The 22836-nt window shown below is 52.9% G+C and overlaps 7 protein-coding genes across 7 annotated transcripts; 4 read left to right on the top strand and 3 right to left on the bottom strand.

The window, feature by feature from the left end:
• Positions 1-140: 140 nt before the first annotated feature.
• ACET3X_003601 (uncharacterized protein) lies at positions 141-1292 on the top strand. Its single transcript, XM_069448894.1, has 2 exons — positions 141-1085; positions 1143-1292. Exons 1-2 carry the CDS (start codon positions 213-215, stop codon positions 1263-1265), a joined length of 996 nt encoding a protein of 331 aa, XP_069310148.1. The 5' UTR covers positions 141-212; the 3' UTR covers positions 1266-1292.
• Positions 1293-1701: 409 nt separating this feature from the next.
• Positions 1702-3081, top strand: ACET3X_003600 (uncharacterized protein). Its single transcript, XM_069448893.1, has 3 exons — positions 1702-1924; positions 1994-2692; positions 2744-3081. The coding sequence occupies exons 1-3, from the start codon at positions 1886-1888 to the stop codon at positions 2981-2983; spliced, it is 978 nt and encodes a 325-aa protein (XP_069310147.1). The 5' UTR covers positions 1702-1885; the 3' UTR covers positions 2984-3081.
• A 398-nt stretch (positions 3082-3479) lies between these two features.
• On the top strand, positions 3480-8568 carry ACET3X_003599 (uncharacterized protein). The gene is made up of 2 exons (XM_069448892.1): positions 3480-3628; positions 3953-8568. The coding sequence occupies exons 1-2, from the start codon at positions 3616-3618 to the stop codon at positions 4402-4404; spliced, it is 465 nt and encodes a 154-aa protein (XP_069310146.1). The 5' UTR covers positions 3480-3615; the 3' UTR covers positions 4405-8568.
• A 309-nt stretch (positions 8569-8877) lies between these two features.
• ACET3X_003598 (uncharacterized protein) lies at positions 8878-16235 on the top strand (the record flags this gene model as incomplete). The annotated part of the gene is made up of 3 exons (XM_069448890.1): positions 8878-9644; positions 9690-15681; positions 15732-16235. 3 exons carry the CDS (start codon positions 8878-8880, stop codon positions 16233-16235), a joined length of 7263 nt encoding a protein of 2420 aa, XP_069310145.1.
• Positions 16236-17073: 838 nt separating this feature from the next.
• On the bottom strand, positions 17074-17928 carry ACET3X_003597 (uncharacterized protein; the record flags this gene model as incomplete). The annotated part of the gene is made up of 1 exon (XM_069448889.1): positions 17074-17928. One exon carries the CDS (start codon positions 17926-17928, stop codon positions 17074-17076), a length of 855 nt encoding a protein of 284 aa, XP_069310144.1.
• Positions 17929-18629: 701 nt separating this feature from the next.
• On the bottom strand, positions 18630-20205 carry ACET3X_003596 (uncharacterized protein; the record flags this gene model as incomplete). The annotated part of the gene is made up of 4 exons (XM_069448888.1): positions 18630-19231; positions 19296-19807; positions 19858-20086; positions 20139-20205. 4 exons carry the CDS (start codon positions 20203-20205, stop codon positions 18630-18632), a joined length of 1410 nt encoding a protein of 469 aa, XP_069310143.1.
• Positions 20206-20907: 702 nt separating this feature from the next.
• On the bottom strand, positions 20908-22833 carry ACET3X_003595 (uncharacterized protein; the record flags this gene model as incomplete). Its single annotated transcript, XM_069448887.1, has 2 exons — positions 20908-22464; positions 22513-22833. The coding sequence occupies 2 exons, from the start codon at positions 22831-22833 to the stop codon at positions 20908-20910; spliced, it is 1878 nt and encodes a 625-aa protein (XP_069310142.1).
• Positions 22834-22836: the final 3 nt, after the last annotated feature.

Here is a 22836-nt window from a genome sequence, read left to right as displayed (position 1 = left end):
CTTTCCCCGCTTGCTGGAGTGTTCGGAGCGAGCTACCCCACGGCTACCCCTCCTATTACCCAATGAGGTATTCCGTTCTGGCTAGACGCGTGAATCTAGGACATCGTGTACTTGCATCGTAGCATATATAAATGTGCTGTGGCGGCTACTCAACGATTGTCCTACTGTGATTCTCTAATTGAGCAAAGTCAAGAGCAGGATTCAAGAAAACCATGGCAGCAAGACAACCGGGCTTGGTCAATGAGACGAAAGATGGCCAGGCGTTTAGTGTCAAAGGGAAAAGCGCCATAATCACTGGCGCTGGTTCAGGTATCAACTTCTCTCTTGCAGCGTTGCTTCTCAGCCATGGCTGCTCCGTCCTCATTGCCGACCTTTCACTTCGCCCGGAAGCAGAGAAGTTGGTTCAAGAATACAGTACCAAAGAGCAGGAGAAACCCCAAGCTATCTTTCAAAAGACCGATGTGACGGATTGGCCGCAATTGAATCGCATGTTTGAGGTTGGCGTCCAAGAATTTGGAAAGATTGATATCGTGTGTCCAGGAGCAGGCGTCTACGAACCTCACTGGAGTAATTTCTGGCATCCCCCAGGCACCGCCGGTGGCGCAAGTATAGACCAGGTCGACGGAGGACGATATGCAAGTATCGACATCAACATCACCCACCCTATCCGCACAACACAGCTCGCCATCTCTCATTTTCTCAATCCACCTCCTGGCGTAGAGAAAGTGAGTGCGCAGAATCCAAAGAGAGTCATCATCATCTCCAGCATTGCCGGCCAAAGCCCCAATCTGCATGCACCCATCTACACGGCCGCCAAGCACGCCATGAACGGCTTTGTACGCTCCTTGGGTACGCTCGAGGCAGAAATGGGAATTCGCGTCAACGGCGTGGCACCAGGCGTCATCAAGACACCACTGTGGACCGAACATCCAGAAAAGATGACGTTCATCGACGAGACCAAAGACGCGTGGGCAACGCCGGAGGAAGTGGCCGAAGCCATGTTGAGATTGTTGGAAGAAAGTGAGCTTGGCGGAGGTAAAATCCTTGAGGTGGGCGCGAAGCAAACCAGGCTAGTCGAGGCATTCGTATGTATTCACTGACCATACTGAACTGTATATATGTGCTGACAGCTGGTGACACAGAATGATCCGGGGCCAAGTGGAGCAGGGCATACAGTTAGTAATCTTCAAGAGCAGTACAGCGAGGTGTACGGATGGCTGCAGCAAGATGGATGGGGTGGAGGCATTGGCAAGTCGAAGCTGTAATGCTCAACTGTTATCGTAGCATGAAGAAACTGCTTCATGCACAGCATGCTACCAAGAACATCGTGATCGTGATAGGTCCAACATGACTCGAGCACGGAAGTCTGAAGATGAGGATGAATTTCTCCGGATCGGACTTTTGGCCGAACCTGCCCTGGAGGTATTCGCGCAAACGTGCAGGCCGCGGCTAAGAACACACGATAGCAGTGAACTCCTTTGCTCCGGTGTACTGTAGGATGCTGGCCAGAACTCACAACAAACAAACTTCTTGGTCATGCACGACTGCACGTGGATGCTTCGGACGACAGTGCTCCGATGCGCCAAAATTTCCGTCGCTAGCCATTACCAGATGGGGAGAGAGGGCTGACTGAGCGAGCGCCTTCTGCCGTGATTGCCACTTGGTGACCCAGTGTGACGCTGTTTTTCCATGGAGGGGCCTGGAAGATGAGGGGCGCTACGTATGAAGGCGCCCCACCGCTGCAGCTGTCCCAACAGACACTTTTAACTCTCCAACCTCATACCACTTGATAAAACACTCTCATCACCTGTAACTTCAAGTGCACACATAGCCACTTGCATTCCCCTTTCCATCCTCCCCATATACACACATATACCCACCCACAATGCCTAGCTCCCTCGACCAGCTCAAGGCCACTGGCACCGTAAGTATTCTCCCAGGCGCAACACCAAGCGCGCGCGGAAGAACCACATCTGACCAATTCGCCCTGTAGACCGTCGTCGCCGACTCTGGCGACTTCGCTACCATCAAGAAGTACCAGCCCCAGGATGCGACCACCAACCCCTCGTTGATTCTCGCCGCGTCCAAGAAGCCCGAGTACGAGAAACTCATCGACGCAGCCGTTGCATACGGCAAGAAGAACGGCACAGACCTCGAGAACCAGGTCGACACCACACTTGACAACCTGCTGGTACAGTTTGGCAAGGAAATCCTCCAGATTGTCCCCGGCAAGGTCTCAACAGAAGTTGATGCGCGCTTCTCCTTCTCCACAGAGCAGTCTGTAAACAAGGCGCTGCACATCATCGATCTCTACAAGGAGATCGGCATCGACAAGGAGCGCGTTCTCATCAAGCTCGCATCCACATGGGAGGGCATCAAGGCTGCTGAGATCCTGCAGTCCAAGCACGGCATCAACTGCAACTTGACCCTCATGTTCTCACAAGTCCAGGCCATTGCTGCTGCTGAGGCCGGTGCCTACCTCATCTCTCCCTTCGTTGGCCGTATCCTTGACTGGTACAAGGCCGCCCACAAGAGGGAGTTCAAGAAGGAGGAGGACCCTGGTGTCAAGTCCGTCCAGCAAATCTTCAACTACTACAAGAAGCACGGCTACAAGACCATTGTCATGGGCGCCTCTTTCCGCAGCGTCGGCGAGGTTACCGAGCTTGCCGGTTGCGACTACCTGACCATTGCTGTAAGTTTCGCCCACGGATTCTTGTCTTGCACACTTAACTAACGAACCTAGCCCAACCTACTTGAGGAGCTTTACAACTCACAAGACGAGGTCCCCAAGAAGCTCATCGCCGAGGATGCCAGCAAGCTCGACATTGAGAAGAAGAGCTACATCAACGACGAGGCCGAGTTCCGCTTCTACTTCAACGAGGACCAGATGGCCGTCGAGAAGCTCCGTGAGGGTATCTCGAAATTCGCTGCTGATGCCATCACCCTCAAGGATATCCTCCGCAAGAAGATCGAGGCCGCATAGATTGCTTAGTCCGATAACGGCCGTGCAACGAGCATCTGAAAACTCTTAAAGCTTTCGTAGATAGATAGTAAAATTGACATCAGATGTAAGATGAAAAACTGGTCTCTGTGAAGTCATGAATGTAAACATCACTCAAGATTACACATGAATGTACGCGGAACCACGTCAAGTCGGTGCATACACGTCATCTGACCAAGGTCGCGCCCAGAGATAGCATGCCAAGGCGCTAGGGTGAATTGATTGCGAATCAATTCAGAATTGATTTAGAATTGATTCACTCTTTATATAGAAACAACTTCTTCTTTAATTTTAATTTTTAAGACAATGTGGCATAGTCTTGGCATGCCATGTGAGAGAAATTGCCTATTTGGGTTAGACCATGCCATGTCTGGGCGCGACCTTGGTCAGATGGGTTGCATCCTGGTCAAGTCGTGGGTATTAATCATTCGTCGGATCTGGCCCGGCATTAGTGGAGTTGCGTCACTCCATTCGGACAGCCCCGCATTCGGCTTTCAAAGCTCACCTCGAGACAGCTGTCTGGTAGCTTCTCTCTTCCTTTCCATCAACGCCTTCACGATCACAATCCCAAAACACACATCAGTACCATCAATACACATCACATAACCGTCAAAATGGTCAAAGCTGGTACGTCTATGCTCAGTAGCTTCACAAGCTTTTCCCATTGCGGCATGGCGGGGTCATCGGGGTGCGTAAGATTGAGCAGATTACTCGACGACACGGTACTCAGCGGTATCAAAACGCTGCAAAGGGGTCAATTGGACAGCTTCGGGTCCTTTTTGAGAACCTTGCTGTCAATTCCCGCTGCGAGAACCGTTCTCGGGTCTTCCGGGCGTCTTCCAATCAGCTCTCCTTACGCGAGACACCCTGATGGCCTTCTACTACGTTGCTGGGGAATGCCTACGTTACAAAAAGCTTAGGAACAAACGTTAAACTAACACAAGTTTACAGTCGCCGTCCTCCGTGGAGACTCCAACATCAAGGGTACCGTCACCTTTGAGCAGGCCGACGAGTCCTCCAACACGACCATCTCATGGAACATCACCGGCCACGACCCCAACGCTGAGCGTGGCATGCACGTCCACGCCTTTGGCGACAACACAAACGGCTGCACATCTGCGGGACCCCACTTCAACCCTTACAACAAGACACACGGTGCCCCCGAGGACGAGGAGCGCCACGTTGGTGACTTGGGCAACTTCAAGACGGATGCCCAGGGCAATGCGCAGGGAAGCGTCACAGACAAGCTGATCAAGTTGATTGGCTCCGAGAGCGTCATTGGCCGCACTATTGTCGTCCACGCTGGAACTGATGACCTTGGAAAGGGCGGACACGAGGAGTCGAAGAAGACTGGTAACGCTGGTGCTCGTCCCGCTTGCGGTGTTATCGGCATCTCCAACTAGATGTGCCGTTACGAAATCTAGCGAGCGAGAAGTCTTAGTATAGCCAAATCAATCTATCTATGCCTCTCACAATACACAGAGTACACATGTGATAGTCGTGTTGTTAACATATGAAATTTCATTTGGTTGTCGCCTATCTAGACTAGCTATTTACCATAGCCACAATCATTTTCCACGCAGCTGCTACTCACTCGTCGTGATGGAGATGACCGAATCTCATGCGATTGAGCGCAGCTAGCAGCATACGTGGGATTATTTGCAGTGAGGGTAAAAATGTTGACAAGAGTGTTGCACCAATGCCTAATCCCTGGAACGATAGAGAACAAGACCAGAGCCAAACTCCACGCCAATGCAGAGGGGTATCGATGCTTACAGTCGAGAAGGAATGTGCGCCCCCAAGCGATCATAGTCGCAGATTACGCTAAAGCTCAAGCCTTGTTTTTGTAAGCTCGAATTCTTTCCCGGCAATCACGGTAACGATTCTTTTTGATCTCCAGTAGCTGCTGGCGTATCCGTTCTTTGTCGGGCTCCAGCTCTCGGCGAACGCTTTTTGATTCAGCAAGTCCCTGCTTTTGGTGAACCCTTTTTTGTTCGGCTTCCTGCTCTCGACGGACTTTCTCATTCTGCAGATACTGGGGACAGAAGTCTCTCCCATAACAGTGAAGTCCGACATATAGAAGAAGTGGACTACTGCAGTGATCAAGGTCAGCACAAAAGTAGGGCTACGTGAGTACCACTTAGCGAGAAAGTGTAAAGAGGAATAAGCCACCACTCCCGTCCTAGCTGGGCCTAGAACAGAATAGGGAGAGCGGAAAAGTTATTACATGTTGACGACACGAGTGTCGTCCTGCAGAAATTCACGGCGGAACCTCGCGATCTCCGCGGCAATACCGTTTGGATCCTTGATGTTCCTCTGGCGGAGGTCCTTAAGCACGCCACGGAGACCGTCGTTCCAGCGTTGCTTCTCCTCGGATGTCTTACCGGGGTTGGCGGTTCCGAGCTGGACAAGCAGTCTGTCACCTATTTCGAATCCAAGTTAGTGTTTGCGCACATGTACAGTCAGGAAAACTGTGGTGATGGACTAAAAAGATGGAACTCCGAAACAAAGGAAAAAGCTCCTCTACAACGCACCGGTAATGGCAACCTCCCTGAAATGCTGATCAGGACATTCAGGGTCGTTGCATACGCCACCAGTTGACTCATACTGGCAAAGAGGCTTCTCTGGGTTTATCTGATGACTGAAAGTCAAAGATAAGAAGCCACCTTGCACATCTTGAGCATAAGAGGGGTGGTAACGGTAAGACTTGAACATGCGCAGCGGACTTTCGTACGGTGTGAACTTGGGTGGTTGTGGTTCTTCAATCTCCGCGGGCATAGGCACCTGGTCTGGATTAGCTACGCCTCCCAAACGGTGATTGACATACAGGTTCGCCAGCTGCCACCGTGGACGTTACCTCTCGAAGTGGTTGCAGCTCGGGCGCTAGGTCATCAGCCATCTCAGCATCCTGATGTGACGGGTTCTTTGCTGATATAGTCTCCAAGTCCGGCTCTGGAGTAGACTCATCATCTGATTCGCTATCGTCTGAGCTTTCGTCAGACGATGACGTAGCGATGTCCATAGCACCGTCTTCCGCTTCAGCCTGGCCTGTGGGCGCGTCGAGGTTTGTGGAGTCATCCTCACCGCCCTGCACATCCGGAAGATCTTCATCAACGTCGGGCGGTTCATAGGCTTCTTCTTCTGGCGAACCGGCCGGAGAGGTTGCAAGCGGGAATTCAGGTTTGGTCTGGGCCTCAACTTCCTCTGCTGCAGGGGCTTCAGGGACGACGACAGTTTCTTCAGGCTCGTATTCCGGTTCGTACTCTTCCTCGTCGTCATCTCCTTCACTAACGGACATGTCGACTTCCTCTCCTTCTTCCGATGGCGAGGGCGCGGTGGCGGGCTGCTGAAGCGCTTGGTCCGCATCAGCATCGGCACTGACCTGAACTACCTCATTCGCACTTTGTCCGTCCACGTCAGCTGTCGATGGTTGCGTGCGAACATACTCGTCAATTTCTTGTTGGGTCGCAATGGCAAAGGCAGGCATTGGAATAATGTGAGCATTGGCAGGCAAATCTTGCGGTTCAAAGCGTTTCTGAGGTGCGTCCGAGTACATGTCGTCTTGTTGCGACAACGCCTGCGATGCACCAGCTGGCTGAAGAGTGGCGTCTTCGTGCACGACCTTTTCTGGAAGTTGGGCGTGACCCAGACCATCTGGTCCAGTTGACACATTAGACTCCGCTGACTCCTGCCCAAGCCCAGGCGATGTGTTCTGAGAAGGAAGATTCCAAGCTGGAGGCGGAGCCGGAGGAGAGTTGTTGATTGTGGCCTGTACCACAGAGTGAGTTTGTTGCAATGATTCGTTTGAGTCTGAAGATTGTTCGCCCTCAATTTCATCCTTCTTGGCACGTAGTTGTGCATGAGACATGCCCTCCGTGTCAACACCAAGATCCTCCAGCTCCTTGCTCAGCTGCTCCTTGTCCTTTGCGATCCTCTCGTTCTGCGCCGTCAGCTGCTCCAGCTCCTTGGTCAACTGAGCCATCCTGCTCGCGTTGCTTGCGATCTCGGCATCCAATGTAGGCAGCCTGGATTGGATCTCCGCTCGGCGCATTCGGCGTGAGTCGTTGCCATCGTGCGGACGTGTCGGTAACGATGTAGGAAGTGCACTTGACGTGGACGTCTGAAGAGATGAACCTGGCGTCGAAGGCTTTTGGCTCGAGGACGGCGATGCTACGATGGCAGTAGCTGCTGCCAACCTATCCCGCTCTCGCTTTTCAGCAAGCTTCTTCTTAAGTGTTTCTCGCATGGCCACCAGTTGCTTCTCCTTGTCTACTAGCTCCTTCTCACGCATAGCCGTACTGGGGGTCTGCGCACCAGACGTGCCGACGGTGGCATTTGATGGAGTCGCAGGGGGCGCACCGGAAGGGAGGCTGGGAAGATTACCAGAAGTCTGGCGCGAGTTCTGCCTGGCTTCGAGAGGGGGCTGATCGTCGTCGATATCCATGTCGCTACTATTGGACTCGTCTTCGCTGACATCAATTATCATGGAATCATCTTCCTGGTTAGCGTGCGGAGACTGGCCCAGAGGCCGGGTGTGAGGAGTGACAGCAAGTGGGAAGGAGGACTGTGGTTGAGGTGCGGCTGGTGCGGGTGTATTAGACGCCGAAGGCGCGTTCATGAAGAGACCTGGGATGGCAGAGAATGATGGCGTGTAGGCGGTACTTGTGGGTGTTTGTGGCCCTGGGGTAGCTGGCGCGACTGGCGCGACTGACGGCTTCTGTCTCGCCTTGATCGCTTCCAAGCGCTGCTTAATCAACTCGGTGTTGCGGGCTCTCTGTTCTTCCGTCACAGGCGGCTTAGAAGTAGACGGGGTCGCAGGCTGAGATGTCTTGGTAGCTGGCGTGGGAGTAGTGGTTTTGGCGGCGGCGGCCTGTTTCGCAGCCTTTGCAGCTTGGAGACGTGCTATGTAATCTTGCCGGCCCACTGGCGACGCGGCAGACTTGGGCGTGTCTTGCGCCACAGGTGTTAGTGGCTGCGCAGCAGGAGCCTTGGACGTAGCGCCGTTACTCTTTGGTGGCAGGATGGGCGCCGGTTCCGATGGCAGATTCGCACTCTGGTACAGGCCTCTCAGCAGCTCGGGATCAAGCTGTTCGTGGGCTAGGGCGCGATAGGTAACATTGTTGCTATGCAAGAGCTTGATGAACTGCTTGGCCGCGTCGCGATCCTGCTGCAACTTGTCCATGAGCGATGGCGGACTGTCGCCCCGGTCCTCACTCAACTCGCCATCTTCGCGGTCACTGTCCATGACCTCTTGTATGCGCTCTGGGGGTGGAGGGAGTGAGGCGGGCGGCTGAGGCAGCGAGGATGGCGGGGGGAAGTGAGATGGGGGGAAAGCCATGTTGGGAAAGGGTGGCGGCGGCAGTGGTGGCGGCGGAAGGTTGGGTGCACCTGGCGGGAAAGAGCCATTCTGGAACAGGGCCCAGAGGGCAGGATCGGGAGGGGGGAAGCCGGGGAAGGGGGGCTGTTGGCCATTCGGCGCATACGGGGTGAGGTTGATGCCCGGGAGCTGCTGCATGGGCGGCGGGTGCGCGTAGTTGTTCGCCATGACGCGCGGTGGACGGGGTGGGTGGTTCCTGAGATAATATCGCGAATCGCGACAGAGTATGCGGGCTAATGCAAGCAGCACGTGACAGCGCACCGCAGCCAATCACGTCATGTGTGGCTGTTGCTAGGGGCCGCGGGCGGCTGTCATTGTTTACGTGCAGCGAGTCTGTACCAGGAAAGCATCCAGAGGCTTTCTTTTGCACCTGCCTGCACCCGCGTCCCCGCATACCGCTGTACATACATGCAATGCCCATAGACTAGGCCCAAATGAACCATTCGGATACGACACAATCACCTCCCCGGACAGGACGACACCACCACCACCCACCACCATGAGTGCGCCCGGGCCCGCGCCAAATGGCCGCCCCTTCGCCCGCAGCTCGCGCAACACGCCCTTTGCCAGGAACACACCGCACGCCGTCTCCTCGCCGGTGAACGAGAACGCAGACTCGGGCATGCCAGGCCACCTGCGCCACCGCTCCCTCACTAACCTCACAAACATCACCAGCCCGACGGGGCTGGGCCGCAGCGACTCACGCCTACGCTCCAACTCGCACCGCAACAGCACCCCCGTCGGCACCTTTGCCCCGCAGTTCATCTCAGAGGAGGAGAACGAGGCCCCGCATCTCGGCGGCATCGTAGAGGGCGAGAACGACTTCTCTGGCAAGCGCTATGTCTGGCTCAGAGACCCCACCACCGCCTTCGTCCGCGGATGGGTCGTCGAGGACCTGCCGGGCGGACGTATCCTGGTCCAATGCGACAATGGCACGCAGCAGGACGTCGAGGCCGATGCCATCGACAAGGTCAATCCCGCCAAATTCGACAAGGCCGACGACATGGCTGAACTCACACATCTGAACGAGCCCTCGGTCATCCACAATCTGCACATGCGATACCAGGCCGATCTCATATACACCTACTCCGGACTCTTCTTGGTCACCGTGAACCCTTACTGTCCGATGCCCATCTACTCGAGAGAGTACATCAACATGTACCGGGGCCGGAGCAGAGAGGAGACCAAGCCGCATATCTTCGCCATGGCTGACCACGCCTTCCGGAACCTCATAGAGGAGGGCACCAACCAGAGCATCCTTGTGACGTGAGTCAATTCAACTCTAGAACAACTGCAACTGACACTGTACAGCGGAGAATCCGGTGCTGGTAAAACGGAGAATACCAAAAAGGTCATCCAATACCTAGCCGCCGTCGCGAACTCGGACACTCCGCGCCCAAAGTCGGGCGGACGCAACCTCTCCAATCTCTCCGAGCAGATTCTAAGCGCGAATCCTATCCTCGAAGCCTTTGGTAACGCGCAAACGGTCCGGAATAACAATTCGTCTCGTTTCGGAAAGTTCATTAGGATCGAATTCTCTCGCCAAGGACACATCGCTGGTGCGTACATAGACTGGTATCTATTGGAGAAGTCGAGAGTCGTGCGTCTCAACTCAAACGAGCGTAATTACCACGTTTTCTATCAGCTGCTGCGCGGCGTACAGGGCCAGATGAAGCAGGACTTTTTCTTGGACGGAAAAGACACCGATGACTTTGACTACACCAGGCATGGCAATGATGTCATTTCCGGCGTGGATGACCGCGATGAGTGGAATGGCTTGATTGAGGCCTTCCACGTCATGGGCTTTAGCGAAAAGGAGCAATCGGGTATCCTGAAAACTGTCGCCGCAGTTCTACACCTGGGCAACATCCGGGCTGTCAAGGAGAGCCGGCGGGCAGACCAGGCCACACTGAATCTTGCGGCTGAGCAGCAAGCTCAGATAGTCGCCCAACTACTCGGCATCTCAGCCGACGACTTCATCAAGGCCCTCTTGCATCCCCGTGTCAAGGCCGGAAGAGAGTGGGTCGAAAAGGTTCAGACACCCGAGCAAGTCAATCTCTCCATCGATGCCCTCGCCAAGGGTATCTACGAGCGGGGTTTTGGCGACCTCGTCGACCGCATTAATCGCCAACTCGACCAGACTGGTGCTGGTGCAGACGACGCACATTTCATTGGTGTGCTTGATATTGCCGGATTCGAAATTTTTGATGAGAATAGCTTCGAACAACTCTGCATCAACTACAATAATGAGAAGCTCCAACAGTTCTTCAACCACCACATGTTTGTCCTGGAACAGGAGGAATACGCACGCGAGCAGATAGAATGGAAATTCATCGACTTTGGCCGCGATCTCCAGCCGACAATCGACCTGATCGAGCTACCAAACCCCATTGGTATCTTCTCCTGCCTGGACGAGGACTGTGTCATGCCCAAAGCAACCGACAAAAGCTTTACCGAGAAGTTGCACTCACTGTGGGACCGCAAGAGCACCAAGTACAAGCGTTCAATGCTGACCCAAGGTTTCGTTCTCACACATTACGCTGCTGAAGTAGAGTATTCGACGGAAAACTGGCTAGAAAAGAACAAGGACCCATTGAACGACAACGTCACACGTCTCTTGGCGGGTTCTACTGACAAGCAAATCGCCAACCTGTTTGTGGACTATGCTGATCCCGACGATGGCGTGGGCGGAACCCGCAGCCGCGTCAAGAAGGGTCTCTTCCGTACTGTCGCTCAACGCCACAAAGAGCAGCTGTCAACGTTGATGACCCAACTCCATTCAACGCACCCCCATTTCGTTCGATGCATCTTGCCCAATCACAAGAAACGACCAAAGCAGTTCAGCGCTCCTCTCGTTCTCGACCAACTACGATGCAACGGTGTCCTGGAAGGTATCCGTATCGCACGTACAGGTTTCCCCAATCGACTTCCTTTTGTGGAGTTCCGCCAGAGATACGAGGTGCTGTGTAGAGATATCCCTAAAGGCTACATCGAAGGGCAAGTGGCGGCAAGCATGATTCTCGAAAAGATCAACCTTGACAGGTCGCTGTACCGTGTCGGAATCACAAAGGTCTTCTTCCGGGCTGGCGTTCTTGCCGAGCTGGAAGACCAACGTGATGCGCTTATCCGGGATATTATGATCCGTTTCCAGTCTGTAGCTCGCGGATTTGTTCAGCGCCGCCTAGCCAACAAGCGTCTCTATCGAGCCGAAGCCACTCGTATCATCCAGCGTAATTTCCAGGTCTACCTTGATTTGCAATCAAACCCATGGTGGAGGCTTTACACGCGGATGAGGCCCATGCTTGGAGCCACGCGTCAAGCAGCAGAGGTCAAGAAGCGCGATGAGATGATCCATCAACTCGAGGCGAAGATGCAACAAGAAGCTGAAGAGAGACAACGGGTCGAGGACGAGCGAAGGCGCGCAGAGTTGGACATCCAACGTATCCAGCAGACGCTCGAGAGTGAACGTGCGCTTGCGCTGGACAAGGAAGAGATCTTCAAACGTCTCCAACTTCGTGAAACTGAGCTCGCTGAGAAGCTTGCTGGTGCTATTGAAGACCAGGATGAACTCGAAGATCAGTTGGACGCTCTCATGGAAGCAAAGAAGAGGACCGAAGAGGAGGCCGAACATTTGCGCAAAGAGCTCGAGCAAGCTGGACAGATCATCAGCAAACTCGAAAATGAATCACAGGAGCTAGAGGAGCAGAACGCCCGGTTAGATCAGCAACTCAAGGAGCTTGAAATCCAGCATGCTCAGCGAAGTCAGGCCGAGGAATCATTAAGCCAGGAGATCAAGATGCTCACGAGTCACCTGAGCTTGAAAGAGCGAAAACTTGAGGACCTCCAAGCCAAGCTGCTCAAGACGGATCAAGACCTCGATATCAAGTTGGCGGCTTCCCAGAAAGAGGTACAGGCCAGCAAGAACCAGATCAAAGAGCTTCTCGACGAGAACCGGCAAATCCGTCAACAAATGGCAGATCTGTCCTCAACATCTACCAGCTACGAAGATCTCATTAGGCGCAAGGAGAGCGAGCTGGCGATCCTGAAGACCGACCTCAAGAACTATGAAAATGACCGCCGGTTGTTTGACGATGAGAAGCGAACCCTGGCGTCCAAGCATGACGATCTCCAAAGCCGCCTTCGAGATGCAAAGGCTGAATTGGATGCTGTACGCTCCCAAAAGCAACAATTGGAACGCGAAGCTGCAGATGCAAAACGCCTGCTCGAAGAGAAGATTTCCGAGGACAACGAATACACAGAAAGCCGGAAACTGCTGGAGGAGCAAACGAACGCTCTCAAGGCCGAGCTTTTTGCTGTACAAAAGGAGCTCAGCCGGGAAAGACAATCGCGTGACGATGTCGAGATGCTTGGGGAGCACAAATACGATACGCTTAAACGTGACTACGATGCGCTGAACGAATCGAAGATCACAATTGAGAAAGAGATGTACGCCCAGCAGGACGTTCTTCGACGAGCTACGGAGACACGCGCGGCCCATGAAAAGGAACGCAAAGAGTACCAGACTGAACTTCGCACACTTCGGGAAAAGTACCTGAAGTTGGAGGAAGAGAAGCTGGACGCCGATGCTCAAGCCGAACGTGCGCAGTCAAGGTTGGCTACTGAGCGACAGGCCGTACAACAGCTCGAGCTAGAGGCAAAGGATCAACAGCTGGATCAGCTTGAGGCGGAGCGCGATGACTTGGCTGAGCAAGTTCACAACTTGACGCAGATGCTTGCTGACTCAGACTCGTTCAAGGAACGCAATGACCAGCAGAAAGAGCGTCTGGAGCGCGAGATAGTCACCATCAAAGGAAGACTCACAGCGTCCGAGAACGACAACCGCGCCCTTCTCAACAAGCTGCAACAAAAGAACTTGGATATCGCACGTTCAAACTCCCGAGCTAGTGACACGCATCGTGTAAAACTCACCCAGTTGACTCACGAGAAGTCTAAAGCCGAGGAAGAGAATAAGCGCCTTTTCCGTCAGCTCGAAGACTCGCAGCTTACGATTGCATCTTTGGAGAAGCAGAAAGAGAAGTTGTCGCTCAGTCTCGAAGACCTCAACCACGAACTCGCAAGGGAGCACAAGACAAGCCGCAATGCTGAGCAGACCTTGTCTACCATCAATTTACAACTTGCAGATGTCAATCGTCAGCTTGAAACCGAGCGCCAGTTGCGTACACAGGCTCAAGCCAACGCACGTGCTGTTCAAGCAACGCTTGACAACACGAACAGCGAGTTGGAGGAGTGCCATCGACAACTCATGCTTCTTCGCAAGGTCTTTGACCCTGATTCGGCCGACGTGGCAATCACCTACGAAGCTGCTAAGCCTGACATCGTGAAAACAGTGGACATTGCTGAGCGTCTCGAGTCTGCCAACCAGGCCTTGCGCGTAGCAGCAGAGCGATATTCGCGTGCTGAGGCTCAACTTGACGAGCTCCGAGAAAGGCACGAGGGCGAGCTTCATGACCTAGATGCACGCCACACCAATTCAAAGCGTGCACTGTTGGAGGAGATGAACGGTAGCCAAGTTAATCAGCGCCGATCACCTACACACAACCGGAAAGACAGCGAGAACAAGCGACCATTCTCGATCACAAACACCCCCCAGAATCAGCGCCACATCAGCAATGCGACGAACGATTCCGCACGTTCCGATAGGACAGTTGATACTGTCGCTTTCAACAACCGCATGGACATCGCTGCCGAGCTCGAGTTGGTACAAAACCAGCTGCAAATGTCAGAGATGCAGAACAAACACCTTCAAGACCAGCTTGGACGCTCGCCCATGCGCAAGAATGACTGGCAAGATGACAGCCCGTCTGTCAGAAGGGTACAGAAGCTGGAGCGTGAGAACTACCGTCTACATGATATGCTGGATGACTCTGCCACCAAGGTTTCCTCACTCGAGCGCAGTCTCCGTTCCGGTCAACTCTCCTACCAAGAGGTTCAGACGAAATCTCACGAGCAACTTTTCGATCTCTTGACTTCGCAAGAACAATCACGTAAATCGGTCGTACAGGCCCACAATACCGCTATCAACGAGCTTGCCGACGCCAAGACAGCCTTTGACGACATCAAGCAGGCCAAGCTTGCATTGGAGTCTGAGCTTCGCGAGATGCACGCTGAGCTAGAAGATATCACTCAGGAGCGAGAGCTAGAGCACGCAAACCACAATCAGCTCCTCCAGGAATTTGCTGATCTCCAGATCCGACTGGACAACGAGACGTCGGCATTGGTTGATGTACAGTCAAGCTTAAACTTGTACAAGAGTAGGGCCGACGACTACTTCAGCAAGTTGGAACAAGCAGAGATTTCTGTGTTGCGAGCATCGCGTGCAGAGCAGTTTGCAAAGTCGCAAGCTCGGGAAGCTGAAGAAACGTGCGCAACGATCATGGCTGAGCGAAAAGAGATGGAAGGTATGGTCGAGGACTTGCAGCGACAAGTCCAGAGGTACGAGGAACGTGTTGAGGATCTCTCGACAGACTTGGAGACAGCCCTGCAAGCCAAGAAACGACTACAGAATGAGCTTGAAGATTACAGAAGTCAGCACGCTCACGATGTTGAGGACAGCGAAACTTCGCTGGAGCAGACACGAAAGAAGTACCAGTCCGAGCTGGCATCTCTTACCCAGGAAATCGACCAAGAGCGCGAGAATGTCATTCACGTGCGCGAAGAGAATGGTCGACTACGGGAAGAGATTGAGGAGTTGAGGAACAAGTGGGATGACGAACTGCTCAACTCATCGACTTGGGCTAAGGAGAAGAGCCGTCTTGAGATGACGTTGCAAACCATCTCCAACTCGCGCGACGAAGCCGCCAATGCGCACAACGAAGCGCAGTCGAAAATAGTTAGTCTGTTGTCACAAGTCCGAAACCTGCGGACCAACGTCGACGACCTTGCAGCTGAACGCGATTCCGCCATCGAGGAGAAGAAGCGTCTCGAATCGCGCCTCCAAGAGGCTGCAGATGCTCTCGACGAACTCTCTCGCTCAGAGTCTCCCGCAATGCGTAATGCAGCTGCTTACGATCGCGACTTGCTGGAGCTCAAGTCCGGCTTGGCACAGCAGGAGGATATCACTGCCGCCGCAGTAGGCAAGATGCGTCGCGCAGAGGCCCTTGCCCAAGAACTGCAAAAGGATATTGTAGCTGAACGCGAAGCGAACGTGAAGCTTCACAAGGACAAAGCAGCTGTCGAGAAGGCATTGAAGGACCTACAGCTTCGCCTTGTAGATCTCGAGACAAAGGGGTACAGTGGATCAGCTGGCAAGGACGTCCGGTTCCTCCATGGACGTATTCAAGAGGTACGTTGACTTTCCTACTGATAAGCATCAACACTAACATTTCTTACCAGCTCGAAAAAGCTCTCGAAAGCAGCGAATCCACTCGTCTCTCTGAATCCCGTAGCGTCCGGAACGTGGACCGCACGGTAAAGGACCTACAAACACAAATCGAGCGTCGTGACAAGCAAAACGCCCAGGTCATGGATGACCTCAACAAATCCCGTGACAAGATTTCCAACCTCCTTGCCACGATCGACGATCTTCAATCCTCCGACTCAACGAACCAACTCGCCGCTAAGCGTGCCGAGCGTGAACTCCGCGAAGAACGAGAAAAGAACCTGCGCCTCGAGCGCGAATTGGAGGGATGGAAGAACCTCCGCGTCGAGCGTCACAGCGCCCTTGGCGTCCCTCGTGCGCCAGGCAGTGAAGCAGGCGGTGATACGCGCTCGCGACGAGGCAGTTCAATTGGCCTGCTAATGGGCGAGATGGGCGAAGTTGGTCCGAATGACAAGGGCAAATTTGGCAGTCTACGCTCAGGTCTCCGTCGTGTCAGTGGTCAGAAGGGTTTTTTGTAGTAGATGGGACCTCTGAGGGGAGGGGTGCATGGAGGTCCCGGTATCCAATCATGAAGCTGAGTCCGCCGTTGGAAGAAGAAGAGGACTTTGCAACGAGAGTTGTTGATAGTGAGCATCTTGCGCAACGTCCTGTCGTTACCGGGACGGTCGAGTTGGAGGAGCAGGAATTTCATACACTGGCGCGGGCTCTTAGTGGGAAGAAAGGCCCAGGTAGCCCGCATGAGCATGATGTCGAAGAGATGGATGTGGAAATTACGGATGATGAGAGCAAGGCTGGGGATGATGGGGATAGCGCTGTGGGCGGTGTCGGGATTAAACGGAAGAGGACTGTTCGTGTTGTGATCAGGTCCAGGGCGTTCTTGTAGGGCTGCTAGACTTGATACCCCCAGGTCCGGTTCTCACTCGTCTCTGTTGTTGTTTTTCGCAAGGCGTTTCGGGTTGGAAGTATGCACTTTTGGACGTTTATACCTTTTGGACGTTGCATTGGGCTTGGAGAGTTAACATTTATAATAATTGGTGAATTGCTTTTCTACTTCATTGCAACGATCTTCTATAGATGACCAGTCACAAGAGCAGTGGTACAAAATTCGTGTATAATGAAGCGAGTAGGCCCAATGCATCAGCGTATACTACGTGTCTTACGTGGCCTGTCGTACTTGCCCAGAGAGTCGTATCAGTAATCGCACCAGCATAGCCGAGGCAGCGGACAAAGCATTAGACTTGCAACAAGTTTGAACTCGAGGCTTGTTTGAGGTGTGATTGGTAAACTGTTCCAGCATCAATTCGTGGGTATGTAGAATCTTAAATTATACATGTGGCGATATAGCGTTTCCAATGCCTAGAAGCAGAAGACCTGATCTTCCAGCTTGCTGACTGGCCTCGCCTTGGCGTAGCCCAGACTCTCGGTCGCCTTCTTCATGGCGGCGACCATAGGAGGTGGTCCGCAGATGAGGATCTTGACGTCGTCTGCAGGTGCTGGCAGCTTCTCCTTGATCATGTCGGCAGTGACGAAGCCAGTGCCACCGGTCCAGTTCTCGGGTGGGTTGTTCAGAACGTAGTGGACATTGAACTTGGGGTCCTTGGCCGCTAGCGCATCGAGGTCGTCCTTGAGCAGAATGTCTTCGGGGTTGACGTTGGCGAAAATGAGGTCGACGGCTGTCTTGTCACCTGTGGAGCGGCCACGCATGATAGCCTTGGCGATCTGTAGCATGGGTGTGATACCAGTGCCACCAGCAATCATACCAAAGTGCCTGACCATGTTGGGTGTGTAGACCATGGCGCCCTTGGGGCCCTTGACCTTGATTGTGTCTCCGATCTTCAAGCCCGCGACGTGCTTGGAGATGTTGCCGGTGGGGTATGACTTGATGAGGAGGTCGACATGGCCCTTGTCTTCGTCGGATGTAATCGGCGTGTATGAGCGTACGACTTCTTTCGGCTGGCCTTCGATAGTAGCGGCGAGAGAGATGTGCTGGCCAATGGGAAGACCAAGTATGTCGGTGGGGCGTGGAAGGTCGAGGCGGTAGATGGCTGTATTATGAGAGAGGACAGTCTTCTCTGAGAGTTTGAATTCTTGAAATTCCGTCGGCTTTAGCACCTTGCGGCTCCCACCGCTACTGCTGCTGTACCAGAGGAAACCGCCGATGATAGCGGCAAACGCCACGGCCAGAGGCAGCAGCTCCATGAGGGATGGCATTGTCGGCCTTTACGAGAGATGGACGACTTTATAGGAAAAGCAAAAGGTAGGGGAGAGGGACGAGGAAGGAAAGCGGCGGGGAGCTCTGGAGAACAGACAGAGGCCGACCCGACGATTCCGCGACCACCGACTCTCCCCGATTGGTTGCTGAGACAAGACTTGGCAGTCTTCAACCGCCACGCATCGCATCGCTTGCGCGCATTAGGGAATCACACCCAGAATGCGTGTCCTCTCTCAGAAACCTACACAGACGCATGTACTCGCAAACCTCTACGCACCGTTTACACAGCCCGACCAGTTCCGTCATATACTGGTCCACAATCACGTGAGCTTGGATGTCTTGTCTGGTTACATACTGTCGCCCCTAAACTAGTGCTCCAATCATACCCGGCCTTCTCCTGTCCCATTCGTGCAGGTGCAGCTTGCGCTCCAACAATACTCTAGTGGTCGTTCAGAATAAATTATCCTCAGCCTCCAAGCCAAGGCCTAGAAAACCTCCGAAATGCTTACATCCATGCTGGTCCAGTCTTTCCCAGAAGGGAAACATTATTTCGAGATGGCTTGTGTGGGCATGGCTAATTTTTTATACGATGTGAGAAGCATGGACTTAGGTATTCTATGTCAATTTTCTTCTTAGGTGACAAAACGGCTGCAGTTTCCATCCTCATCTTCAACCAGCCTTATTATACGCAATAAGGCAATCAACTTAATACACCTTTTGCAGGCTCTTCCACATGCTGATCGTAGCTCTCTGATCCACTCTCGACAGCCTGCGCGCTTGGTACCTTTTCAGCACCAAACTCCTTCAAGACCAACCATGCGGGTAAGACCGCCGTGCCCCATAGCGCAAAGTTCCAATAAACAGCCCCAACCTCAGCAAACAGTGTCACACTTGTGATGCCATAACTAACAGCCTGCCAACCACTCTCAGTTCCTCTCAACAATGCAGCATAGCGAATAACTTCGGGTTCGTCTGCCGCTATCTGGCCGATCATGAAGTAGAGGAAGAGGTAGTTCATCTGGAAACCCGCGGTCAGGAATATGAAGACGGCAAAAGCGCGGCCAAAGCCAGACGAGACCCAATCGTATGTTGGTTGTGTGTCGCGGAACTCAGTAACGAGTATTGTGGCCCAGAGCCACCAGGCGCCTTGCAAAACAACAATGACCCAGAACGCACTACGTGCACGAGTTCGCAGAGGTATTTTGGTTCGGTCGAGGTACTGGCCGAGGATATTTCCCGTGGTCACTGCGATGATGCCAGAGAGCAAAGATCCGAGTGCGCGGGCACGCACGGAGAACCATACTGTTTGCGAGTTAATGACGAATGACCTTGATACTCGCCGGGGGTACATGCTGTTACTACTTACAGGCGAGATAGGTGAAAAACACTGCTTCAGCGAAGACAGCTTGACCGATCCAAAGGAGGATGAGTAGGAAGCGCCTGGTGAGAAAGAGCCTACCAGTTTCCTTGATTTCGAACCAAGGATTTTCCAAGATAGCTAGGCTCACTTTCTTACCATCTTTTCTCTGAACCTGGCTGGGGCGGTTCAAGAATAGTCCTACTACCGGCCCAACGCACTGCAAAGCGATGAAGATCAAGTACACCGTATATGTGACTTTACCAGCTTCATCGCGATCTGCGTTGAGGCCAAGATTGATAGCTCCTCCAAGGATCTGGCCAGCAAGACGGTACGTGAGCCAATATCCAAGTGCTTTTCCCTTGTTCCAAGGCTCCGGGTATGCGATAGCGATCGCGGCTTCGGCCATCCAAAAGACACCTGCTGAGATGCCGCAAAGTGAAGAACCAAGATATATAAACCACTCTGTTCCGAATCGGTTGTTCGTGTAAAGTGCTGCTGCGTAGGGAGCGTAGCCGATGCTGTTGCTATTATCAGGACTGTTGTTCGTCCGGAAGGTGTCTCCACTTACGTTCCAAATATTAGTGCCCCTTTGATACCAATGTAATGCACCATCACACTGCTAAAATAGCAGCTCACAACCATAAGACAGAATGTGAGCGCATTGCCTGCGTTGACGAGGTGTGGCGATTGCGCTCCGCCAGCACCAAGACTATTCATGGCACCCCAGATACCTGGTGCACTGAAGTTGCAAAGTCCCAGGATAGTCATGTTGAAGAAGGTAGATCGATACCACTTGACTATTCTTAGTGAGTTGGCGGTGCCTGTTTGTCTAGCCTTGTAGGAGCTTACCTGGGTAGTCTCGCTTCTCAACTCCTTCATCGTTGCCATATTCGATGGAATTCTCTGAGCTGGTCATACTCGCTGCTTCTCTAGTATGACGACACCGGATGTATGAAACCCACGATCTTTTTAATTCAGGCGTATACCAAAGGACGAATAGATATAGCAACTCACGGCACAATGTCGTCTCGTATCATATGACATTAGTACGACTACCCATGTGGATATCCCCTGCTCGCAAGAAGGCCTGAGTCAACTAGACTGAAATCTTGTTGAGCCGGGTTCGCGGTATTCCCGAAACATAACTCTAAGCGGTTGAGATAGGCTCAAGCCCAAGGAGAAGCACCATTGAATGCTATCCCGGTCTTACTTCGGAGGAAGCGTATAGCGGCATGATGGTAGGATAGCACGTCATCTTGGAGCTACCTGACGACGCATTGCGGGACAACTACCCCAACAGTGGAGAACTGGTGCGTAAGCGCGAAGTAAGACCTGGTTGATAAGTGTTGAACCCCGATAAGAACAATAGCAGAATCACGCAATTAGTTTCCAAAATTGTGAGCCATGTGCAAAGATTTGCAACTGGGATGGGTATATCTTGGAACAAGAGATAGCGTGGGCTGCGTTGAAAACCCAACGCTATGGTTCCTGTCACAGATATGATCACCGTTTGTAGAGATAGTGTGCCAAAGAACTTTCTTGTTGAACCGTTGCGGAAGCAGGGTATCTTAAGCCGAATGCATCCAGGCTCGGTTGTTTTGTAGTTTGATAGGAGTATCTATGCCTTCTTCTCTGCACCGGGAACATCCCACCAGCGTTCATGAAGGTCTCTAAGATCTACTTCTTGGCCAGGGGCCCTAAGATATGACGTCAAGTCAGTCGAATCGTCCAGCTCTGCTTCAGTGTAACCGTTGCCAAAGTAAGCAAAGCGATTGCCTTTATGCTCTCGCTCAAACTCGAAATCTTCCCAACGTGGCTGCCGTCTGGCAATTGTGAAATGCGCAGCTGAACCGGGCCACAAACCATGGATGCGTTGTCCAGGAACGCCGCCGTTGTTCCAAGACGAACAATTATCAGTCAAGACTGTAGTCGGGAAGAAGGCATCACTATAGTCGACAAAGTCATCTGTCGCCTCCTTGGATGGCACTATAGACTTGTAACCTTGGGAAGAAACCTTGCGAAATACTTGCGCGAAGTATGCGAGCGAAGTCTCTACGCCATGCGGCACCGTACCCGAAGGACCGGTAGCGTGGGGTCCAGCCAAGAAGAACAGATTGGGAAAACCAGGCGTAGCCAGCCCAAAGTATGTATATGGGAATCCCCATTTACCCCCAGGCTTCCAGGCTTCATGCAGATCTATCCCTCGGGACTTGATCGAGAATGGTGGAACGAGGTCGGTATTGGCTCCGGTCGCGCAGAGTATCGCGTCAAATTCAAATGTTTTGCCATCCACCGTCTCGATGCCTCCAGAGGTGAAACGCTTGATAGGCGTCTTGACAAGTTCCACATTGTCTTCAGTGAGAGACTCCAAGTAGCCAGGGCCTGGAGTGAGCCGCCTGCAGTGCGGTGCGAAATCTGGTATTAACCCATCAAGCAATTCGGGCTTCTTCGCTACTCGCTTCTTCATAACTTCAATAAACTGCTCCCGCATGCCTTCGTTCTCAGTAGTCCCACGGATCATGGCTCGAATTCCTTTCCAGTACCTGTCTTCGATGTCTTTTCGGAAGGCCAGATATTTCTCGGGATCTTCGAAAGCTCTGCGCTGCTCTTCGGTGTATGGCTGAGGTTCAAAAGTTCGCTCATCGCCTGCCCACGATGTTGCGATCCAAGTTGGGTTGCGAACGAAATGAGTGACGTGTTTTGCAATGGGCTGCAGATTCGGCACGACCTGTATACCACTTGCTCCATTTCCGATTACAGCGATTTTCTTGTTTGTTGGATCAAACGAAGTATCCCAATTCGATGTGTGTCTCAAATGGCCTTGGTAGTCGTTCAGGCCCGGATAGTCGGGTAACTTCCACTGATTAAATCGGCCAATGGCGGTGATGACAAAATCAAAACTGCTTGTTGACGTGGTTCCATCTTTGAGATTGTGCACTGTCACCCGCCATTTGGATTGCGTGTCATCCCATTCTGCTTCGTCGACGCGATGCTGAAGTTTGACGTATCTGTAGACGTCGTGTTTCCTAGCTTGTGCCTGCCAGTAGTCGCGAATCTCAGCACCTCGTGCAAAAATCTCAGACCACTGAGTGTTGGGTGAGTATGTCGCTTGGTATACATGCGCTGGAATGTCACATCGCACGCCGGGATAAACGTTTTCAAGCCACGTGCCGCTCTATATGTTGTCAGCCCACTCATGGGATGAATATTGCAACGCACTTACGACATCGTGGTTTTTCTCGAAAATAGTCAATTCTATACCCGGCACTTTGGCAGGCAAAAGAATGCCGGCATTGATACCGGATATACCAGCACCGATGACTGCGACGCTGACTTTCCGTATGTTATCGATGTAACGGCTCGGATCCAACTTCAAATTCGAAACTGGATACGGAGTTGGCGTGACAGTCTGGGCTCCAGCCTGTTCGATGCCTTCCGATAGCGCGAGGTGTTCTGTAAGCTGTGCTACGCGTCGCGCTGGTGTTGATTCCGGCCCAGCAGCGGTTGGCTTGAGCGAACCGGGTAAGACAGGGCTTGGCGCCATCGT

The sequence above is a fragment of the Alternaria dauci genome, chromosome 2 (assembly GCF_042100115.1).
Source record: "Alternaria dauci strain A2016 chromosome 2, whole genome shotgun sequence".
Taxonomy (NCBI): Eukaryota; Fungi; Ascomycota; class Dothideomycetes; order Pleosporales; family Pleosporaceae; genus Alternaria; species Alternaria dauci.
The sequence above is the reverse complement of the archived record's forward strand: the minus strand, read 5'-3'. Positions and strand labels throughout refer to the sequence as shown.